Genomic DNA, 24,552 nt, shown 5'->3' on the forward strand with positions numbered 1-24,552 from the left:
TCTCACTTTAACACATGGTTTGAGAATTCGAGCCTAAAGGCATTCCATTTTCAATAGCATTACTTTTGTTCGGCGAAATAAAGCTCTTTTTACCATATTTCTTTAGAAAAGTGGTTAAGAGTGAGCTTTTGGATGTTTTATCATTGTTACCCGCATTTCGTTCGCATTTCAAACAATTAAGGTGCACTCTTACTCCCAAAAAGTACTACAATGAATACAATTGTTTTTATTTATCGAAAAGAATTCATAAATATCAAAAACAGTGGTTCTTATGAAGGATATCGTGTTTAATTTGAAAGAAAAGTGCAGAAAGTAGTAGTTCTATCTTATGAGACGATAGTTGATCCCTGTTAATATTTTAAAAACCATCTAGTCATTTAATATCTGTGCGTTTTCAGCTGTTAAATACTAGGTTACTATCTTGTTATCAGTAATTAATATTTTCAATAAATGCATTATTTATGAAGTATTTAAAGGTTTATCGCTTAAAATATATGTATGTATTGGTTTTAAATACTGGTGTAACTTTAGTTTTTAAATCTGAACCCATAAAACGTCAACCGGTCCCTTTAAAAAATTGGTTCCAAAGCATGCGAATTACTGAATAATTCAATGCAAATGTTTGATCCCTTGTGATCATTGCATTCCAGCGTTACTACAATGCGTCGCACAGATCAGCGTCGCACGGCTCAGCGTCGCTAAAAATAGACCGTAGTCTCATAAACATCAGAACGCAGACTGTTTATAAACACTTGTGTTAATGTCCAAATATAGGTTGAAAGCGTTAAATTGTAAACATCGTTTAAGTTCACAATTGTCAGCCGTGACCTACAAACAGCAAAAGCAAACGCCATTTCGTTGTATTTCTCAATAAATGTCTCGTCCAAGCAAGGTGATAGTTGCTAAATTAGAGAGAGGATTGTCCATCGCCATCGATTTTTCAACATTTTATCAATACTCGCTTAATATTGTATTTCAACATCGACATTCAATTGTGACTAACATCCGTGGGGATACTTTCAAACGTGACTTGAAGCTCTCAACCTGTATGATATGGTTGAATAACTTAAATTGTACATTGCAAAATTTCAACATACTTGAACACAGTTTTGCAACCAGCTTGCTTGCGATTGTATTAAGGATTACCGTATCTTGTGAAGCAGGTAAGTTGGATGCATTTCTTTCGTATAAAACTATAACGTGTTTGTAAATGTAGCTTTTTTTAATAATTATATTAAGTTATGTATTGGAGGATTTCATAAAAGATAAATCAGAAACGAAGTCGATCAAACATTGTATTTCAAAATCGCTGCACATTGACACGACTATGGTAGCATAACAATGTTTGCAGTTCAAGTCTAAAGACGTGGCTTTGATTACGCAATATATATAGATTAATATGATTTTTTATGCTGTTCTTGAGTCTAAACGCTTATTTTATGTTACTCAATTACATGTATCCTTTTAATGTGATATCTTCTATTTTAAATTGATTTTTTTCAATTATACGAATTTGACCTAGTTTTCCTGCTTTCTATTATACAAATAAGACTACTCCGATGACCAGCATGTACATTGGACAGTTTTCATGCGTTCTATTAAACAATTAAGATCGTTCTGATGACAAGTACGTTCAAGTCCTAGTTTCTTGACCGAAACATATTACTAAGTATATGGTGTACCAAGTGGACCATAGTGTGTAATCCACACCAGTAAAACCTTCACGAGTCACTCGTTACGACTCGGCCATATCCGGCGATCTTCGGAATAGTCATACCTGTTCTATAACGGCCGAAGTGTTCGAATTGCTATACAATGTTATCAAAATAATCGCAGAGAAAACCGGAGATAGGACCGTTTTGGGCCGATTTTTAAATATGCTAGTCAAAAATATATTTATTATAATTATATCTATAAAACATCGAACAAAATCAAATTTTATAAAAATAGAGTCGTTCTGCATCATTGAACTAAAAAATGGTAGCAAGTTCTTTGTTGTTTTTAGTTTTTTCGTTACTTTTTTGTGTGATTGTCTGCCCTTTTGTGTGTCTGTGTCGTCAATGTTCTGCCTACATGCAGGAGTTGATACTTATTTTCTTTCCTGTATGGATTCCGAAGGAACGCCACCTGTTGAAATCTATTGTCCCGTCCTGTCAGGTGTCCCTTCGAAAATTTGTCTTGTTCTATGTGTTAGTATGGTTTTTTTGAATGCCTGTTTTTTCAAAGCAATTATTCACATAAAGTATGGTATAGAAGAGCTCTTAAATTATTGTAATGTTTTAAATATTTATACAGTCGAACTCCGTTGGCTCGAACTCCAAGGGACCGGCGAAAATTCCTCGAGCCCCGGAAAATTCGAGGCAAGCATCCAGTTCGAGCCAACGAGCAAATCGAGCCAAGCGATTTCGAGCCAACGGGGTTCGACTGTAAAGCTATTTAAGCAAAAAAAGACAAAACGCTTAGAAACCAAATAAAATGGATGAAATGATTTAAGTACGAATTATTTGTATTAAAACACTTTCAGTGTGCAACACGGATGTTATTGTGTACATGTTTTGGTAATTTTATCCTTATTTTGCATTCTTTAGCAGTTAAAACTTGGTATATGCAGATCTGATAACATTAGGTAACAAACGAACTAATTATAAATGCAGATCAATTTCGTCTACGCAATTGTTAGACGACAGTAAGTAAAATCTAAATGATTTTAAGCATAAGCGGAGTGAGCGTAGCAAACGAGCCCATTCTAAATCATTATGAGTTTTCTTCATGTCATCTAAATGTCTTAGAATACTACCTCATTGGCTGACACATTGTCAACGCAACATCTGGCTCAGGGACTGTCGTTTCGGATAAATGGCAGTAGGCGGACCTTAAATACCCGTTTAAGTTGAAATTCTTTATGTTTACACCTATTACTAAATGATAGATTATCTGCATTTTCTTTGGGTGAAAATGCATACTGTATATTATGTCTGCCAGTCGGTCGTTGGGTGTATCTGCCAGGTGGGTCTAAAAGAAATAGAGGGGCTTAACTCAGGGGTGCAACCTTATTGACTTGCGCCTCTTCTCAGAACTGAAATTTATTTGATTTAAAGCGTTGGCAAGGGGGTTTGGGTTTTTTTCCCCGTAGAAAAAGATCTAGTCCAAAATGTTATATTTTTGGCCTATTTTATTACTTTTTTTCTCCTATATTGAAATAAAAAGTAAACTTGGACGATATTTAGGGGGTGCGGTGAGCGATCGCCCCCCACCCCACCCTCCCCTGAGTCCGCTAATGATTACTCTGAAATATATTTTTAACGATTGACCCTGTACAATAGTTCTTTATTGAATCTTGAGACGAGTCGACGTAACGTTTAAAAATAGTCTTTATAATATAGATAATAACAAACTGTCTTATAGGAATACTGAACAAGTGAAGTCGTTTAACATATTTGTATAATCGCTAAGCTATAACAATGATGAGAACCTTATACTTGTATTGCAAACCGCAATTGAAACTTTGTCGAGAGCTAATGCACACAAGTTTGTTTTATATTAATAAATCACATTTTAAAAGACGTGTCGACAATATTTAAAGTACACTCTTACTCCCAAATAAGATTTACCACAATTGTTTTGATATGCCGAAAAAGGAGGAATAAATGTCGAAAACAAGTATAGTTCTTATGAAGGATAACGAGCTTAGTTTGAAAGAAAGGTGCAGAAAACGTGGTATTTCTTTCTTATGAGACTAAAGCAGAGCACAGTTAATCTTTTACCACTCACCAATCATTTAATAGTTTTGCGTTTTCAGTTATTAAGTACACGGTTATAATCTTGTTATCAGTAATTACTATCAATTATTGGTGGAAATAAAGAATATTGAATTGAATATTGAATTGAATTGAAGTAGTTAAAGGTGTAGTATTCAGAATAAAAGAGTGTCACTTTAATCATATTAATGTGTAGAGGATCAAAACAAATGCAATGAAATCTGAAACAGTAACAACTATGTATCTTAGATCAAAATTAAAATCTATAAATACACTTCTCAATAACAGTCATTTACAAAGTCATTTTAAACAAAATCTAGAAACTAAACCTAGAAGATTATCTGTGACAGTCTGAGGTGGTATTCAATAATCAACTAAGTTAATCATATCACCTCGTTGACTTAATTCACTCTATTGGTCAGTTATTAATAACGTGTAATCCGATTAACTACATCATTCTTGGACCAAATTAAGACCTATATTGAATACCAGCGGGTTGTCCGGTTACCAAGGCGACCCCGGTTCGATTCCCGGCCTGGGCATATGTGAGTTTGGTGAGTGGTCACCAAGCCGGACAAGTGGGTTTTCTCCGGGTACTCCGTTTTCCCCCACAATCACAAGACCACACTCTCGCGCAACATCATGCCAACGAGAGTGACTTAGTATAAGCTAGCGTAGCTTTCTGCACAATCTTTGTAAAATATGTATCGTTTAAACTAATACCAGCCCTGGTTAATAACAAACAAACTACCAAACACTGAAATTAACAAATCGAAAAAAGAACCCCGTTTCCTCATATAATAGCCGTAATAACCCCTGACAAACTCTTAAAGTTGAAGCAGATGCAAGTTATACTTTTTGGGATAAGACTAACTTTTTGCACAATATACAATATACGCAAAAAAGTTAACACGCTAACATTCAAATGCAAAAGTGTTATATCAAACATAAGGATTTTTTAGTTAAGTATTATGAGACAAAACCATATTTTCACTTTCAGTACCACTTGAGATTCAAGTTTACAGAGTGTTTAAACACACTCTTATGAACTGAACTTTATCAATATCATAAGACCACATGAAATAGGATTTGTGTTTATAGCCAGGTTCCAATTTCAAAATCTGCCATCATGATTTTCCTGCCATGAAAAAGTGCTTTAAAAATCTGAATCTCGAAACAACAAATTTTCTTGATAATAGAATCATCGATGAAAATCATATCATCGTACGGTTTGATCTAAAGAGTTAAGGGAGGTTGCTGCACCCTGTCGTTTTAAGGTAGCACACGTCTGCCCTCATTAATACCAACATGGGCACCATTCTGCATTCGTTGAATGTAATGCTTAAGACTTAAGACTGTCAACTATTTCTTTAGTTTTAATCATAAAATATGACTATAAATACATACAATTTTAATATATTTGGAAGTTAAAACTTATTCATTTAATTAAACTTAATTCTGGACATTTTATGTCAAGTTCATAGTTTTCAAGTTAATTACAGCTTGATCAAAACGTGCCCTTTTCACCCTTAGCATCATGTCCCAATTCTGCAGCACCCTGTCTTCTTAAACCCTGGCTTAATTAAACCCTATAGTCGTATCACGTTGAACATCGTATACATCATTGTAAACATTTGCAGCCTTGTGGCTATATTTAATAACCAACTTAGATTGAACTGAAATTTAAGATAAGAAACTAAGCGTTTTGATTGGCCTGTATATTTAGCTGACCAATAGGCTGAATGGAATCACTGAGGCATGTCTAAGGATAAGGATAAGATCAATATTGAATACTGGCCCACATACATCTACTAGACAAATAAAATCCTCCCTGTAAACGCAATACATGTATGTCTTTACTCAAGCTGGGTATTATTTAGAAAACAAACATGATGATATATTTCTGTGCTACAAAACGACATTTCCAATAATATTACACTGCAATGTTATCATTCGTTAATTCTGAATGCACACTGAAAGCCCACGCGCCCGATGACGCTAATCATTATATATATTGGGCATGGCCTAACTTCAAAAATCGAATGCTTTAGTGATACAACGGGGGACTTTTAGGTGTAACAACGGATGTATTAATAATAACAAGGATTATATCCAGGTATGTGAACATCAAACCCCAATTTCTCGAAACTTAGTCCCTTAAAACAGGTTTAAGCTAAGCTCGTTATTTTTGTTTTTCTATAATTTGCCTAATATTTACTTCGTTGAGAGTTTATAGACTTTAAATAGATTTTCTATTGATGATGATTAAACCATTTTTTTATGAATTAAAATCAAATTTAAATATATGTTGGCTAATTGAAATAAGTAACTTAAACCTGTTAAGCGTAAGCAGTTTTGAGAAATTGGGGTCAGGTGTCAAATAATTTTTCTTTCTTTATACATGTAAGTTTTTTTTCTTTATACTTTTCAGTTCTGAATCGGGTGTAAAAGGACATTAATAAAACCACTGCAGGTAATATTCAGTTCTCTTAAGTATTATCGTTGATTATTTCATGATTTATAAGGAAACGCAAACCAAAGTAACCAGGAAGATTGTAATTCATTTGAGCACATACAGTCGAACCCCGTTGGCTCGAAATCGCTTGGCTCGAATTTCTTTAAACTTAATATAAGCTTTGCCGCTTGGCTGGAACTTTCCGAGGCTCGAGGTATTTTCGCTGGTCCCTGGGAGTTCGAGCCAACGGGGTTCGACTGTTCACGTCATTCAATGTACTGTGTTTGCTAAAAAGTATATTTTAGAATAGAAATATACATATGGATTCAATACAGCCTTATTTTCTATCTTGAAGAATAACTGTGTTAATAAAGGGTGCGGCAACTGGCCACATAGCACAGCTATTGTTCCTTAACTAGCGGGGAAAAAAACATTCATTCATATTAGACTCATTTATTATATACTTTCCGGAGATTTATCTAGATTTATCAGTCAAAAAAAGTTACTTCACGTACTGTTTTAAACAGTGAAATAACATTTGTATTTTTCTTTGTTTTGAAATTTAAGCGCGCTCTCACTTCCAAATCAAATGTCGGCGCGCACAGGGCAGGGACTCAGTTTTAATGACGTCATTTTCGAAATGACCTTACAACAACAACAACAACAACAATTACCTTTATTTGTCATGGTAACATTTGTTACAACATACTAAAAAATTCAATAAGCATCGGTAAACGTTGGCATACAATTTGGCGCGTTTTTCTGAAAAACCACTATTAAATGTCATTTTATATCCTTTTTAGTCATAGAGTAAAAGGAAGAAAAAAATGTTTGTTCAAGTGTAAGAGAACATTATATTCCACCGAGTGAGCACCAAAAGCTATAGTTCACTCTCGGCTACTCATGATATATAGCTTTTTTTGTCACTCGGTGGAATATATCATGATCTTACACTAAAACATACAATTATCATATCTATCGTGACATTTCTTTTCCGCTTGTAATTTCAATGCTGTCTTTCATTTCTGATAACATGACATGTATAGTTTTATAATGATCTTTACATTTATGGACCAGGAAGTTTTAGGTCTTTTTCCCTATTTACTCAAATATGTAGCCCACAAATTACTAATCCGTTGGTTCATAACTGATATGGAACATGGCAGTACTTTTTGATTTATACAATATTTTCGATTCAAATGTGTTCGCTATTTTACCCACATTTTCAGCACAGTAACCAGTTATGCAGCAACCGGGACCACCGCCACAATACCAACCCCCGGGCCAGGGGTATGCCCCACCCCCAGGACAGCCGGGTTATCCCCCACAACAGGGTTATGGGCAGCCCCAGCCGATGATGACCGGGCAGACACACAACGTGGTAGTCGTCTCACAGCCGGGAACGAGGGTCGTGGGATCCTGCGGTAGATGTGGGGTTAGTTTACTTGGTTTTTCACTTCAGAAGACGAAGTAGATCTGTAGTTTCTTGTTTGGATCGAACGTTTGTTGCCTTGCAACTTGGGTAGTTTGCAGATTGTTATTCAGTCAGTGAATAACATGTTCACATGGAAAGTGGGTCAGTGCTTGAAGGCGGACATCTCCATTAATATTTTTGTTCTGTCTACTTATCGGTCATTGAAGGTAAGTCGATGATGAACAATGACTTGAAGCTAGGTCTGTCTTTATAAAGCGATCACCGTAAATATTTGACTTGTGATTATGGTCAAATTGATAAGTTCCATATCTATAGCTTGTTTGAATGGAAATGGACGTCATGAAAATCAATCTTTTTTGAAACAGCTAATTTACCATTTTAAAATACTTCATGAAGTAAACAAAGAAATGTTTTTATCGATGACATTGATAATACTTATTTTAGCTTTTTTATAAAATTCCTGGATCCTTGGCCAAATTTTCAGCGTTGTTTCGTTCTACAAAATTCCGTCAAGTTTCCGAAATCTTTGCAAAGGATTGCACCATCAAAATACAAGAATATCTTAAATATTTCACACATGTAGAAGCAGAAAATATCATATAAACCTTTTATAGCCTGTGAAATATTTTCATATATTTTGTGTCAAAAACGTTATTAAGAAATTAACGTCTCTTTCTTGTTTGTTTACATCGGTTGTGACCCGTGGCGACCCATGTGAGAACCCCTTTAATGTCACGTGATTCCGCACAGTGATTATCAAGTCTCGTCTGCTTCTAGGTCGGTGTCGCCAGAGAAAACTACAGTGTCATCGGTATCATCATCGCGATCCTGTTTTTCCCTCTTGGTGTTATCTGCTGCTTAATGATGACAGAACGACGCTGTTCACACTGCGGGGCACCTATGTAGTCACGCGCCAATCCAGACGTTATAGTGCAGTGACGTCACACGTTGTTAGTTGTGACGTCATACTTCTCGTCGATCGTGTATGTCTTGTTTGTCGTCTACAACTCTGTTTGATGTATTTTGTTTCATTACATATTGATTAAAACAATTTAAGGATTCAGACCCCCACACATAAGCTATATCACTGGTAGCTCTATTAACCATTCTGTTAAATGTTGATAATTGTGGCCCGATGTAATTATGGTATGGAAAAGGTATTTCTTGCTGGTTACTTATGTTTTACATAAATAACTTAATACTAATATACTATACAATTTGTTAGTTGTTGTTTTTTGCTCTATTTTCATGTGAAATATGATGTGAAAGACATACTTGTAATGTTTCAATGCCATAAACGTTTGTTTACTTTATCTTCTGTCTTTTTTAACGCTTGTTTCTGCACATAAAACCTTTCAAATGGTACCAAATTTATATGGGGTGACAAGACATCGAAGATTCACATTATTTGGGGGGTCGGATACCTTAATTATTATAGATATAGATCTGAAATGATATTAACACACATTCTAAAATGTTTCTGTTTTAAATTGAAATTTTGGCTTTTAAAATAGGTTCGTGAAAAGAGATTGTAACCAAAAGAAAGCTCAATCATTTATATACCTTGGCTTGTATTCAATATTGGTCTAAATTGGATCTCACAACGATGTAACTAATCGGATTACTTAATAACTGACCATTAGAGTGTGTGAAGGCAATGATGTATGACCATAAGATTGGCCTAATTTGAATATTGAATACCACCGCAGGGACGGTATTCAGAAACATCTTAATGATTTCCTAATTTGATTCAAGATGCATACTTTTATGTACGAATTTTAATTTGACTACGACAGATTTAGAAAATTGACTTAAATTAAGAAATTACTTAAGATGTTTTATGCATACTGCTCCAGATCAAGCGTATATAAACCTGTTTTAAGCTATTTTAACCAAAGAGCCACAGATGTCATATTGTTATTTTTAATTTGAGCAATCACAGAACAGAATAAAACAAAGTTTATTTCGTATTAAACAGTTCACACAATATACATACTGATATAAGTCTAAGATGGCCCTTGATCATTAATAAATTGAATATGTTGCATATATACATGGCGATCGGTTATAGAATGTATGAAAGTCTGAAAAAAGAAATGCTAAAGCAATTCAGAAGTTATTATCGAAATTAAATAAAATGCGTTTAAACTATATTCTTATAAGATGCCTTATGTAGGTATATGTACGTAATGGTGATCATGTAATTTGCCAGTTATCGAACGAGTGTTGTTAGACATCTGTCAGTTCGTTAGGCCATCTATTTGTCGTCTATATACTCTTGTGAATGATTCTGTGTTAAAATGTTATATTTTACTAACTTCATACATTAAATTTTATACTTAAATAAACGTGTATTCTGGTTACCTAACACCCGGCCCCACGCCAACCCCAAGTGAATTCCTGGAATATATGTACAGCACGTTACCGCAACATTTTATGATTTTTAGACAGCTGCGCATGCGCGCAGGTAGTCTTAAGACCGCAAACTCCAAAGAACTACTTCTATTCATGTCGTTTTAACCGTTTTTTTTTATGTTGTTGTAAATGTATGCTGTTATTGTCAAGCGATACTGATGTGTTTGTCACGTTTGTGCAATACGGAACTCCTTCGTTAACCTCCATTCGGAACACCTCGGCCATTTTCTATCGAAATCAACCTCGGATGTATATGGAAGGTTTACAATGTCAGAAATCATTACATTTAACTACGCTGCAAGTAGATATTACGTATTAATTTCAATTTAGTAGTTAAACTTAATAATTGCTATTTTTAATTAATCTTACATATAAACGAAATATCACATTTCACTGGCATTCAAGTTAAACTTAGTAATACAAAATACACGTAAAACACAACAATTCATCAATACTTTTATTTTATTTTTACGAACTACTTCTACTGATGTACCAGCATATATACGAGGTTGTTTTCGATGGAAATTGGCTGAGGTGTTCCGAATGGAGGTTATTGGACTTGTATATAGCAGCTCAAACAGATTAAAAACTAGATGCGGCGGATCCGTGGTCTAATGGTTACGAGTTTGACTGTCAATCCAGAGGTCGCATAAAAAGGATTTTTTTATGTGGCAAAAAGGCACATTTTCGCCGCATAAAAAGCAATTAAAACAGTTACTAGTACAATAGTGGTTGATAAAGTTTCATCAAGATCGGTTTTAGTTTTTTATGTCCATTTAACCAAGCCATAAACTAGACTTTTAGAGACGTAAATTCTGACAACGATTAAGTAAGATCGGTTTAAATGTGAACCAAACCAATTGATCTTTCTGCGAAAACGTTTGAAATGACGTTTAACCGGACTAAAGGCTGGAATAAATGTTGCGACAAAGCACAACACCGTCATTTGGGACAATCAGAAAACTGAATCGTCGTATGACGTAACATATATTTTCGCCTTATTGTCAGACTGACGGGCTTGTATCCTTGACAATGCGCACTTTCAACATGTACGTGAAATTAGCGGCCAAGCGGCGTGAAGTTAGCGGCCTGGCGGCCTAGCGGCGTGAAGTTGGCGGCCTAGCGGCCTAAAATTGAATCCTATTTCAAAGCATGTATACATGCAGTTTCTCCTATAACAATGACATATTAAATGTTTTTATGCACAAATAAACACATTGAAGCTATTATCAACATTTTTTTTCAAAAACGTCGATAAAGCAGTCAGCTATTTCAAAGCATTAAACGTGCCTGTTCTTCTAAAACAATGATATATTTACTGTTTTTATGCACAATTTATCAATATTAGGCAACTATCTTCTCTTTATAGTCGATCAAGCAGTTCAGCGGCCTAGCGGATCAGCGGCGTGAAGTTACAGGCCTGGCGGCAAAGCGGCCTAGCGGCCTAAGTTGGTTTCTATTATAAACCATGTATACATGCCTTTTCTTCTAAAAAAAATGACAAATTTATGGTTTCTTTTCACAAATCACCATCCTTTAGCGAATGTCTGCATTTCACCCAAAACTCGACCAAGCTGCCTAAAAAATCCATTATAGCGAATATCAGCATTTTCATTTTTTGATTTAGCCGAATTGTTAAACCATAGATTTATCATTGTTTTGGAAGAAAACGCATGTATACATACTTTGAAATAGGAAACCATTTTAGGCTCACGCCGCTAGGCCGCTGAGGTGCTCGATCGATTTTTTTGGAAAAAAATGTTTATAATTGCTTAAGAGTTATAATTTGGGCATAAAAACAGAAAATACATACAAAAAAATAGAAGGAGAGGCATGTTCACATGCTTTGAAAAGCTCACTGCTTGTTCGACTTTTTGAAAAAAATGTTGATAATCGCCTCAGAGTGATAGTGTGTGCTTAAAAAATCAGTTTATATTTCTTTGTTTTATAAGAAAATGCATGTATACATAATTTTAAAATAGGATAGCATTTTTGGCCGCCAGGCCGCTAGGCCGCTCACTTCACACCGCTAGGCCGCTATGATGCTAGGCCGCTAACTTCACACCGCTGGACCGCTAGGCCGCTAACTTCACGTACATACTTTCAACGTCATTTCAAACTGATAATAGGGTCATCATGGACTTCTTTCTTTCATTGATTGTGTTTTTATGCACTAGTCATTTGAACACTCCAATGGTTTATTTTCAATTTCCATTTTGACTTAACTTGCCTGCCAACTTTTCCCATATTTTCTTTAAAATGACAGCGCCCTAATCTTAATCATCACCATAATCAACAACATCATCACAACCACCATCATCATCACCACAATTACAACCACTTCCACCATCATCATTTCCACAACCATCATCATCATCAATCATCATCAATCATCATCATCATCATCATCATCATCATCATCATCATCATCATCATCATCATCATCATCATCATCAACGTCATCACCATCGTTTTTGTTGAAATATATTTTAGCTTTATAATAAATGGTTAAGTTAATCCTCTTTATGTGGCAAAAAGGCACAGTTGCGCCCCATATAAGCAATTTCTGCTTTATGCGTTGAGCGTTGCCGCATAAACGTTTATGCGTTGAAAATCACCGCATAAACGAAAAAAAAAAAAACACGTTCATACGGCGATGCTGCTATGCGGCGTTACATTGCCCCCGTACTAAGCAATGTCCGGTTATCGGTGTCCGATGATAACGACCGCTGATATTAAAAATCCGTAAGCGAAACATTTGTTACTGATGTATATAAATCTTTTATAATACATTAATGCACATATACACGATTTGGTTATGTATCATATTATGGTTTCAACAGATTTTATAGTATTTAACACTCTGTATGAATATTTGAAAGCCAATACCATCATAATTATATCAAAAATACTCCTATTCATCTTTCTGTGAAAGAATGTACTTTTGTTGACACTCGACCATTCTATATTTATTTAATATGTATATCTGCCTGTCTGTCGGCCTTTCTGTGTCTGTCTGTCTGCTTGCCCCCCTGCCTGCCTTCCTGCCTGCCTGGTCTGCCTGCCTTCCTGCCTGTCTGTCTTTCCATCCGTCCGTCCTTCCGTCCGCCATTCTCTCTGTCTGTCTGTGAACACTACATCAAAGATAAGAGGTGTGTATAATCTTTTATAATCAGATAACCAATTAAAACTCAAAACCCTTAAGCACTCAAACTGTTCGCTCTTCAGTTCGCGAAACACTGAACTAGTCCATTCGTTTGTACCCAAGAGATATTTGTTTGCCTAAGAGATATTTGGATTACAACATTTGTTTATTGGTTGATTGTGATGCGTTTGAAACAGCGCGTCGTGTGTTACAGAATATAACACATTGTTGAGCATCATAACCACATGCAGCATTTCTAGTGATAACTATTTTTGCGGTGATCCGCCTCCAAAACCACAGGACATGGAAATCTCGTTGATGTCATCGCGAACATTGGTGACATTGCGAAAGCGATAAAGTTCATCGGTACGCGTACGGTATCACTTGTGATATAGATATTAAATGATAACGCTAAATTGTGTACACCTATTGGCTTAATCATTGTCAACCCTGACCTACTCACACCAAAAACAAAATAATTTCGCTGTTCTCAATAAATGTAATTAAACATTATTGTCCATTTATATTCTCTCCGTCCATCGATTTTTAACATGTTCTCAATGCTGTATTCTGTTTCAATATTAACATTGGTGACTTGCGGGCAGCGCTGTTTGGTAATGTTGTTTATAACTTGTGGCCAAATCCAATTGAATATCAATACACTATTATATGATGTAAACAGGGCCGTAGCTACATTGAGGTACTCCGAGGCAGCTTCCTCGGTTAAAAATTCAAAATATTTATTAAAGTAAGGTTAAAAGTAAAAAGTAAGTGGGTAAATATAATGCAAGAAACATACCTTTACAACAGACTTGCAATAGATCTGTAGATAATTATACTTTGAAGTTTATAAAGCTGCACTTTAACAGATTTAATATTTAGGCAACTTTTTGTCTTGGAACGAACAATGTTTTGCGAAAATGCATGGGAACCAGTATTATAAGACTGCTCACAAAAAATCAGATCGCAGGTGTTCAAAGTTGATGTTTTGTGCATTTTTCTTAATGGTAAGTAACGCCTTTAGCCATAAATAATTAATTTTCGAACGTAAATATGAACAACTGCGATCTGATCTTTTGTCAGCAGTCTTAATTCACTGGTTTTCAAATATTTACGCACAATTGGCTTATTCCAAGACAAAAATTAAATATAAATTTGTCAAAACGGTAAATCTGTCAGAATGCAGTTCAAAATGCCTCACGGACGTCTATCACAGTAGAATCCATGATCGTAATGTGCTTAATTGAGCATGCCTTAATGTTAACAAACATTGTCGGGATTAAGTCATAGTTGCTCAGCTGGTTATCTTGTCCTGTTGGACATGCAATGTTGTTTTTATATGGGGTTTCAACATCCTCGGTACCCCAGTGTATTATAACCTATATATAGGTTTTAAACCATTGGGTTGCCGAGGATGGTTATAATACACTGGGGTGCCGAGGATGGTTATAATGCACTGGGGTGCCGAGGATGGTTATAATACACTGGGGTGCCGAGGATGGTTATAATACACTGGGGTGCCGAGGATGGTTATAATACACTAGGGTGCCGAGGATGGTTATAATACACTGGGGTGCCGAGGATGGTTATAATACACTGGGGTGCCGAGGATGGGTTTCATGGGCTTTATATAAGGATGCTGCTCTTTAAAACCGGAGTTAAGCTTAATCCTTTCCTATTCATATAGCATTCAATAATACATTGAAAACTACAGGACAAGCCCGGAAGACACTCATTCAGATGTAAATCGTGTTGAGAGGAACGAACAAGGTAAGGGTTCAAATCTCACTAAACGATAGACACAGACGTATATACACCATGTCCCAACAATTATAATGATAACATTTTCTTCTTTTTTTAGGCCTAACCTTTTAATACGCAACTATAATCAGTCCATTACAATCTATGGAAAAAATCTATTTCGTAAATATGTAGCTTTACAAAGCGTTTGGTATGTCGACCAAGAATAATTATAACAATGAGGAAAGTGGTATCGGTTTCGAATCGCCGTGGTTTTTTCATATTTTAATAATATACACATAGCATTATCATTCTATCCAATTAAAATTACTTTTGTATATAACAATATTTATACGCATATCCAAAGACAGGACAGTGGAAAGAGTACATTGTGTATGTTTTTGAAGCTCGTATCTTTACTTTCGCTCCCTGTTTTTCTCATGAGTATTCAGCAATACTCGATTTTCAAAAAAAGGATGCAAGAGTTTATACAGTTTTCCCAATGACCAACACCCATATTTAAGACAGTCCCGTCTTAAAATAGTAATAAAAAAATCAATTATAAAGGACTGTAGAAACTGAAGTAACATTTACTTGTTTTAATACAGAAATGAATGATTCATGCTTGAATTACATGTTTATTCTATGAGCCTATTTGACACCTTTGTCTTTACAAGAGTCCCAACCTTCACACACATAATGGACACAAGATGAATGTCAAACAAATGGATAATATAAAACTAACATGTTTTTAGCAAGAAAAGAATTGTCAAAAAAGAAAAAAAGAAAAAGAAGATTCTTGAAATAAATCCAGGTTTGATAGATCTATATTTTGCTTGAACACACCAGTAACAGTTTAAAAACCTAAAGACATCCCAAACTCATCTCCAAACGAATTACTTAAGAGGCATGTTTAAATTGGGAAAATCAAGCGTATACATGAATGCAGGACTGATATGCATTTACTGGCATATTTTAATGTTATCCTCTCAGTCGTTGCTAGACACATTTTTTGCTGGACTAATTTTGTGCATGCTTCGCTGTTAATTACGTACTTTTCTCAAGTCAACAGTTTACTTAGAAGTTAATACAGGCCAACGGCCCACAATACAACATACAACGTGACCAAAAACACGACTTGTGTCACGTTGATTAATCGGTACATGCAAAGCATATTTATCAAAACATGATAACTATCCAATCATAATTTAAAATAGTTATGCTTTCCCTTTTCGTTTTTTGCCAGTGGATATTTTAAATTGACATGAGGATAGCTTCTTCTACATCGAAAACAAGAAAGTTTGGCCAACTGTTCACACGTTGACCTTATGTTTGCTTGTAAACAATTGTCATGCCAATTGCCAATTGTTGGGACTATGCCAATTGCCAATTGATGGGACTACGTCAATTGCCAATTGTTGGGACTATGACAATTGCCAATTGTTGGGACTCTCCTGGGCATAGAATAACTGCTTTTGCTTTCAATTCATGGCTATTGAAATGAAACAAAAACTCTCATTGCTGTTAAAATGTTGAAAACAACCGGAAAACGAAGGGTCTCTCTATACTCCAATTTTCTTGGTGGTGGAGGGAGCATCATCCCGTAGACTGCATCGCTTAATATTTGCCTCTTACTACAGTACTGTAATATTCATCATATCTTGTATCCAAACAGATATGATTAAACGTCATCTGACATAGCTAGGGACATTTGCATTCTTGATTGCGGTCATTATCTTCAAGCTGATATAGCTGATTAAGTTCAAAGTGTATGTTGCAATATTTCCAAATACTTGTTGTTGCAGTTGGCTTGGATAATATATTTAGGGAAGTAAGTGAGTTGGATAAATTTCTTTCGTATTAATTTAATTCAACTTTTAAAAGTTTTGTTGATCTAACGTGTATAAAACATTGTATAATACAACATATATAATTGTATACTGTTTTTCTACAAAAATAATACTTAAACATGTGTATGTCTGTCTTGTCTAACTTGTCTATCTCCTGGTCTGTTTGTCTTGTCTTACTCCTGGTATGTCTGTCTTGTCTAATTTGTCTATCTCCTTGTCTGTCTGCCCTGTCTAACTTGTCTATCTCATGGTCTGTCTGCCCTGTCTAACTTGTCTATCTCCTGGTCTGTCTGCCCTGACTAACTTGTCAATCTCCTGGTCTGTCTGCCCTGTCTAACTTGTCAATCACATGGTCTGTCTGTCCTGTCTAACTTGTCTATCTCCTGGTCTGTCTGCCCTGTCTAACTTGTCTATCTCCTGGTCTGTCTGCCCTGTCTAACTTGTCTATGTCCTGGTCTCCCTATTTCGTCTAACTTTCTCCTGGTTTCTCTGTCTCGTCTAACTTGTCTTTCTCCAGGTCTCTCTGTTTCGTCTAACTTGTCTATCTCCTGGTCTCTCTGTCTTGTCTAACTTGTCTATCTCCTGGTTTCTCTGTCTCGTTTAACTTGTCTTTCTCCTGGTGTCTCTGTCTTGTCTAACTTGTCTATCTCCTGTTCTTTCTGTCTTGTCTAACTTGTCTATCTCCTGGTCTTTCTGTCTTGTCTAACTTGTCTTTCTCCTTGTTTGCCTGTCTTGTCTAATTGTCTATCTCCTGGTCTCTCTGTCTTGTCTAACTTGTTTATCTCCTGGTCTTTCTGTCTTGTCTAACTTGTCTATCTCCAGGTCTCTCTGTCTCCTTTAACTTTCTCCTGGTCTCTCTGTTTCGTCTAACTTGTCTATCTCCTGATCTCTCTGTCTTGTCTAACTTGTCTATCTCCTGGTCTCTCTGTCTTTTCTAACTTGTCTATCTCCTGGTCTCTCTGTCTTGTCTAACTTGTCTATCTCCTGGTCTCTCTGTCTTGTCTTACTTGTCTTTCTCCTGGTTCTGCTGTCTTGTCTAACTTGTCTATCTCCTGGTCTCTCTGTCTCGTCTAACTTGTCTATCTCCTGGTCTTTCTGTCTTGTCTAACTTGTCTTTCTCCTGTTTTGCCTGTCTTGTCTTCCTTGTCTATTTCCTGGTCTGTTTGTCTTGGCTGACGTGTCTATCTCCTGGTTTTGCTGTCTTGTCTGATTTGACCATTTCCTGGTCTGTCTGTCTTGGCTACTTTGTCTATTTCTTGGTCGTAATGTGTTTTTCCATACTTTTCAGTTCTGATTTTGGCTTGATAGGAAAAAAGATACCATGTCAGGTAAGATATCATGTGTATGGAGGTATTTTATGATCATGCTTTGTTAATGTTTTATGACGAGTTGACTTAAAAGCGACTTTTTGGCAAACGTATGCCGACCCGCCGACATGTTTACTGATTAAATTGAAACTTCGACTTTATTTTGTCAAATATGTTCCATTTACATTCAAGGAGTCGATTCCACGTGACCAAATGGTTGGTTACATCTCAAATAGAAATCAAAATCACGCTCGATTCGCGATAAAAGTCAAGGTTATGATATATGTAGTGTTATCATAGCTTTTGACGAAACGAACAACATTTTGTTGAAAACACAGATTACGATGGTGATTAGGATTTGTCTACCTAGGTTCTTTTCGGAGTTTGGGTATTCAAATATCCATTTTGTTGATGTTAATGTATTGAAGTTGTATAATTTCTGAAAGATTATTATATTCTGAGAAGAATGCAAGATGTTTGGAAACAATTGGTTAAAAAATAAGTTAGGTACAGGCTTTACGAAAACACCATCGTACATACGGGGGTCTTAACATGTCAACCTAGAATAAAAGTATATTTTGGAAAAACAATTCTTGGAATTTGGGTTGATATTTAGGGTTTTGTGTGGTAGATGATCATATTTCAATTAATTTTGGTATTGAAAAAAAGATTGATCTTTTAGGAGGGGGTGGGGCCATAGGGTGGGTCATGGCAACGCAACTGCCGCCATTGGTTTCGATGTGCTCCGCTCCCTTACTTACCTTTTCTCTAAATAAATTATAACATAAACATTTTTGTCCGTGATATGAATGTAGCATGCCCTTTGTATCATCATCCCTCATCTACACCCGGACTCGGCGATGATACGCAGCCGATATGAAATTCACCATGTAATAATACAAAACTATTTATGAGCAGATAATACTTATCTCATAAGGGAATGTTAAGTCATCATGTTTGGTTGGTGACATAAAGTTAAGCATTGATTTTGTATTACTGTGTACTGTGTCAATATTTGAGATAATTTCATAATGAAATGCATTAAATGTATTCCATGTCGATTAAATAAAACAAACAAACAAACCTTTAATCATTGTTATGTTTTAGTGAATAATTTAGTATAAGATCTTCCAGGTTTCGCTAATTAGCTTACAGCATTATGGTTTGTCATTGACAACATGTTAACATCTGATTGCTAAACGTTTTTCCTCGACCATTATCGGAGAACTAGTTAAACTCTTCAATGCCCCTATGTCACAGTCCACGTGCAGTTCACGGGTTTGAACGTTAAGTTCGTATCAGCTTCATATCTCTTAGCCCATTGAGATATTTCGTAAAATTTAAATTGTGTCATATGTTGTTTTTTTTAGATTTGGAACATTGATACTTCACGGATTTATGGCTATAATAACGGCGTTCGTATAATTTGGAAAAAACCCAAACAATTTGTGTCCGAAGACACTTGAATAACCAATTTACACTGATAACTAAAGTATACAAGCGGGCACTTTCTATGTCAATATGGGAGCAAAAAAAAAAAAAAAAAAATAAGCTCCAAAAGCACCATTTCAAAACTTAAGTCGTTCTATAGAAATGGCCATTGGAACTATCAGGTGATAAACACATAACTGTGAATTCCTGGTAATAATCTGGTACTGCTTTAAAAGTTTGTGAGCACCTAAGTAAACAATTAAAAGTTGGACATAATCATGCTAAGCAATGTTTAAATTAAAAAAAGAAAGATTTTCGTCGTAAAGGGTCTGACTTTAAACTATGGCCAACTATTTTGTCACATGGATTTCACGCTGTCGTGTGTAGTTCATTACACATAAAGTCTTTATAATTCGTATTTATTTGTCGACAATAACACCCCCCCCACCCCTCTGCAAAAAAAGTTAATTCGACATCAAAGAAGCCGACGCGACTATCTTTATCCGAAACATGATTACATCAGTATATGCGATAATCGTTTCCATAAATAATATAGACAAGAACACATAATCACATCATCAGTATATACGATATGCGCTTCCATAAAAGTACTGTCGACAGGACTATATGATCAATATACAGTCAAAACTGTCGAAATCGTTGGTACCTCGGGAAAAACTTCTAGATAACGAAGATTCGATTTAACCGAAATACATTTTTTAACTAAACCAAATTCAATTCAAGTTTGACATAACCAGAACATCGAGAAAGCAGAGTTCGACATAGCGAGTTTCGACTGTATAACCTTCCATACAGTTTCATCTGTAAGGTTGTCACATATGGCCACCAGCTGATTTCTTTCACTATTTTGCCTTAATATTGGTAAAATGCTTTTTTATCTCGTTAAAAGCATGACAATGACATTGTTGATAAGCAATGGGTTTTCAATTTTTGGATTAGGAAGTTGAACATTTTTTCTTCTCCTTATTGATACATATTTGTAGAAAACCCGTCACGTTGGTGAGGTTAGAATATGAACTATAGCAGGCGACCAAATGAAGTGCCTGCATTTACGTTACATTTCGATATTTCAGGACAAAAGCAACATCCGCCACCATACCAACCCCCGGGCCCGGGATACGGCCCGCCCCAGGGACAGCAGGGTTATCCACCACCCCAGGGGTATGGGCCGCCCCCACCCCAGGGGTATGCGCAGCCCCCACCGATGATGGCCGCGCAACAGTCGTCCAACGTGGTAGTCGTTCAAGCAGGGGGAAATACGGTTATAGGAGCATGCGGTAGATGCGGGGTCAGTCCACATTGCTTTGTACTTCCGGCACAGGCCCAAGTTCCGGAAACTTATTAAGTCCCTTATAACGTGATTAAGCTAAGCCGACTATTTTTGTTTTACTATAATTTACATTATATTTACTTCTTTAAGAGTTTTAAGAAATAATAGGAATGTTCTGTATAATAAACACAACTAACCAGTTATTAATTTTTCAAAATCAATGTTCAGTACTATCTAGGCTATCGAAATAAGCAAATTAAGCTTTTTAGGCTGAAGAAGTTTCGAAAAAATGGGGACAGAAGATAATTCATTATTTCCTTTGATTGATATTTGTTTATATTTCAATGAAAAGCGAAATGAGATTCATGAAAGAATATAATGAAGTGTGGAAAGAACATGCACATATCGTAACAAAAGGGTCCTCATCAAAGACTCGTGATAAAGAATATTTATAGTATGTTTCAATGCAAATAAGCATCATGAAATTCAATAATATTTTGAGACAGTTTAATATCATTTTGTAATTCCAACAGAATTATCACAAAAACTCTTTTTACTAAAAAATATACTTATTATAAGAACTTTTTCAAGTAGGTATTGGATAAGCGTTAGCCCGTATCTTCTGATTTTTTTTTCAGAATGGCGTCGCCGTGGAAAACTATAGCATAATCGGAATCATCATCGCGATCGTGTTTTTCCCTCTGGGTATTATCTGCTGTTTAATGATGACAGAGCGACACTGTTCAAGCTGCGGGGCCCCGATGTAGCGACGCATTATCCAGAAAAAATAGAGCAATTACGTCACATTAATTTAGTTACGACGTCATAAGTTTTTAACGTGTATGACTTGTTTTGGGACTCTTATTATGTAACCTGTTACATTTTAAATGTTATATTGATTTGAAACTATTTTATACAATAAATAAGACAAAACATTGTTCCAACTTTCAATTCAATTTTTGAGAAACACAGGAGTGCACACAGAGAATAAATGAACGAGACTCTCTCATGTTTTGGGACCGAAATGTTCTTTTTACGGTGAGGTATCTGCAAACACTGATTTATTTTTCTCTTTGATACCGAAATAACAGGGAAAATTACAAATTAATGTATAAACGACCCTGGTTTTAGCGGGGAGCGAACCCACGCCGGTTAAGTTAAGAACACATGCTAAAACTGACAAGAAAACCGCTCGCCCACAAGGACTCTTACATAAACTGAGGGATTATTTAACTTTCAACCTTTTGGTCGAAAAGCGTTACTAACGCTAGTCAAAATCTTGGACTTCAAAGACAATGTCTGAGCATAAATCAACATTTGTAAAAGGGTTCATGCTGTCATTATCTTTGTTTTAACACTCCTTATGATTTACCACACGTTATTTCGTCATATAAAGAGTGTCCTTTACAAAACATGAGCATGCCCCTTTAAGATACCAAGAAATTATAACCTTAATGTACTGGCAATCTTTTATATATATAACGCGATTATAGATGCCTTTTTTCGTAATCTATGGTCTACATATTTTCGTTAAAAACTGATTTTGTCTTAATTGAAATGTTTAATTTTTGCTACTGTATATATTAAATACTATATATTAATATACGAGTATTTTTCTAAACCACAAATATTCCTGGACTTCTATTTTGCTGACGACACAGCATGTATTCATGATGAGTATTGTTGAAGTTGTATGTGATGTATCTGTCCAAGGAATGATAATGTGTCTGTGATGTCTTCTGTCCTAGGAAAAGTATTGTGTTTGCAATGACCTCTGTACTAAGAATGAGAAAGTGTTTGTAATATCTTCTGTCCTAGAAATGATAATGAGTCTGTGATGTCTTCTCTCGTAGGAATGATAGTCTGTTCGCGGTGCCTAATCTGCCTTAGGAATGATTGTATGTTTGTGGTGTCGACTGTCGTGGGAATGATAGTGTGTTTGTGATGTCGTCTGTCCTTGGAATGATAGTGTGTTTGTGAAGTCGTCTGTCCTAGGTTTGATAGTGTGTTTGTGAAGTCGTCTGTCCTAGGAATGATAGTGTGTTTGTGATGTCGTCTGTCCTAGGAATGATAGTGTGTTTGTGATGTCGTCTGTGCTTGGAATGATAGTGTGTTTGTGATGTCGTCTGTCCTAGGAATGATAGTATGTTTGTGATGTCGTCTGTCCTTGAAATGATAGTATGTTTGTGATGTCGTCTGTCCTTGAAATGATAGTATGTTTGTGATGTCGTCTGTCCTTGGAATGATAGTATGTTTGTGATGTCGTCTGTCCTTGGAATGATAGTATGTTTGTGATCTCGTCTGTCCTAGGAATGATAGTATGTTTGTGATGTCGTCTGTGCTTGGAATGATAGTATGTTTGTGATGTCGTCTGTCCTTGAAATGATAGTGTGTTTGTGATGTCGTCTGTCCTAGGAATGATAGTGTGTTTGTGAAGTCGTATGTCCTAGGAATGATAGTGTGTTTGTGAGGTCGTCTGTCCTAGAAATGATAGTGTGTTTGTGATGTCGTCTGTCCTTGAAATGATAGTATGTTTGTGATGTCGTCTGTCCTAGGAATGATAGTGTGTTTGTGATGTCGTCTGTCCTAGGAATGATAGTGTGTTTGTGATGTCGTCTGTCATTGAAATGATAGTGTGTTTGTGATGTCGTCTGTCCTAGGAATGATAGTGTGTTTGTGATGTCGTCTGTCCTTGAAATGATAGTATGTTTGTGATGTCGTCTGTCCTTGAAATGATAGTATGTTTGTGATGTCGTCTGTCCTTGAAATGATAGTGTGTTTGTGATGTCGTCTGTCCTTGGAATGATAGGATGTTTGTGATGTCGTCTGTCCTTGGAATGATAGTATGTTTGTGATGTCGTCTGTGCTTGGAATGATAGTGTGTTTGTGCTGTTGTCTGTCCTAGGAATGATAGTGTGTTTGTGATGTCGTCTGTCCTAGGAATGATAGTGTGTTTGTGATGTCGTCTGTCCTTGAAATGACAGTATGTTTGTGATGTCGTCTGTCCTTGAAATGATAGTGTGTTTGTGATGTCGTCTGTCCTTGGAATGATAGGATGTTTGTGATGTCGTCTGTCCTTGGAATGATAGTATGTTTGTGATGTCGTCTGTGCTTGAAATGATAGTATGTTTGTGATGTCGTCTGTCCTTGGAATGATAGTATGTTTGTGATGTCGTCTGTCCTTGAAATGATAGTATGTTTGTGATGTCGTCTGTCCTTGAAATGATAGTGTGTTTGTGATGTCGTCTGTCCTTGGAATGATAGTGTGTTTGTGAAGTCGTCTGTCCTAGGAATGATAGTGTGTTTGTGAAGTCGTCTGTCCTAGGAATGATAGTGTGTTTGTGAAGTCGTCTGTCCTAGGAATGATAGTGTGTTTGTGAAGTCGTCTGTCCTAGGAATGATAGTGTGTTTGTGAAGTCGTATGTCCTTGGAATGATAGTGTGTTTGTGAAGTCGTATGTCCTAGGAATGATAGTGTGTTTGTGAAGTCGTATGTCCTAGGAATGATAGTGTGTTTGTGAAGTCGTATGTCCTAGGAATGATAGTGTGTTTGTGAAGTCGTATGTCCTAGGAATGATAGTGTGTTTGTGAAGTCGTATGTCCTAGGAATGATAGTGTGTTTGCGATGTCGTCTGTCCTTGAAATGATAGTGTGTTTGCGATGTCGTCTGTCCTTGAAATGATAGTGTGTTTGTGATGTCGTCTGTCCTTGAAATGATAGTGTGTT

General features: G+C 36.0%; 1 protein-coding gene and 1 long non-coding RNA gene across 3 annotated transcripts; both read left to right on the forward strand.

Annotated features, from left to right (window-relative positions):
- Nucleotides 1–822: 822 nt before the first annotated feature.
- On the forward strand, nt 823–8,961 carry LOC128221862 (uncharacterized). The gene is made up of 4 exons (XR_008259008.1): nt 823–1,163; nt 6,190–6,231; nt 7,443–7,648; nt 8,426–8,961. It is a non-coding gene; the product is annotated as an uncharacterized LOC128221862 (long non-coding RNA).
- A 7,704-nt stretch (nt 8,962–16,665) lies between these two features.
- Nucleotides 16,666–21,764, forward strand: LOC128222151 (brain protein I3-like). 2 transcript variants are annotated; one of them, XM_052931027.1, is made up of 4 exons: nt 16,666–16,779; nt 18,087–18,126; nt 20,631–20,845; nt 21,466–21,764. In XM_052931027.1, the coding sequence occupies exons 2-4, from the start codon at nt 18,120–18,122 to the stop codon at nt 21,592–21,594; spliced, it is 351 nt and encodes a 116-aa protein (XP_052786987.1). In that variant the 5' UTR covers nt 16,666–16,779; nt 18,087–18,119; the 3' UTR covers nt 21,595–21,764. The 2 variants fall into 2 exon arrangements, with proteins under 2 accessions (XP_052786987.1, XP_052786995.1); XM_052931035.1 differs by having other exon boundaries at nt 16,686–16,783.
- The last annotated feature ends 2,788 nt before the right edge of the window (nt 21,765–24,552 follow it).

Source organism: Mya arenaria, chromosome 2 (assembly GCF_026914265.1).
Source record: "Mya arenaria isolate MELC-2E11 chromosome 2, ASM2691426v1".
NCBI classification, from domain to species: domain Eukaryota; kingdom Metazoa; phylum Mollusca; class Bivalvia; order Myida; family Myidae; genus Mya; species Mya arenaria.

Coding starts and splice junctions, on each gene's coding strand:
- LOC128222151 (XM_052931027.1), top strand. Junction 20,846..21,465: donor GAGCATGCGGTAGATGCGGG/GTCAGTCCACAT, acceptor TTTTTTTTTCAG/AATGGCGTCGCCGTGGAAAA.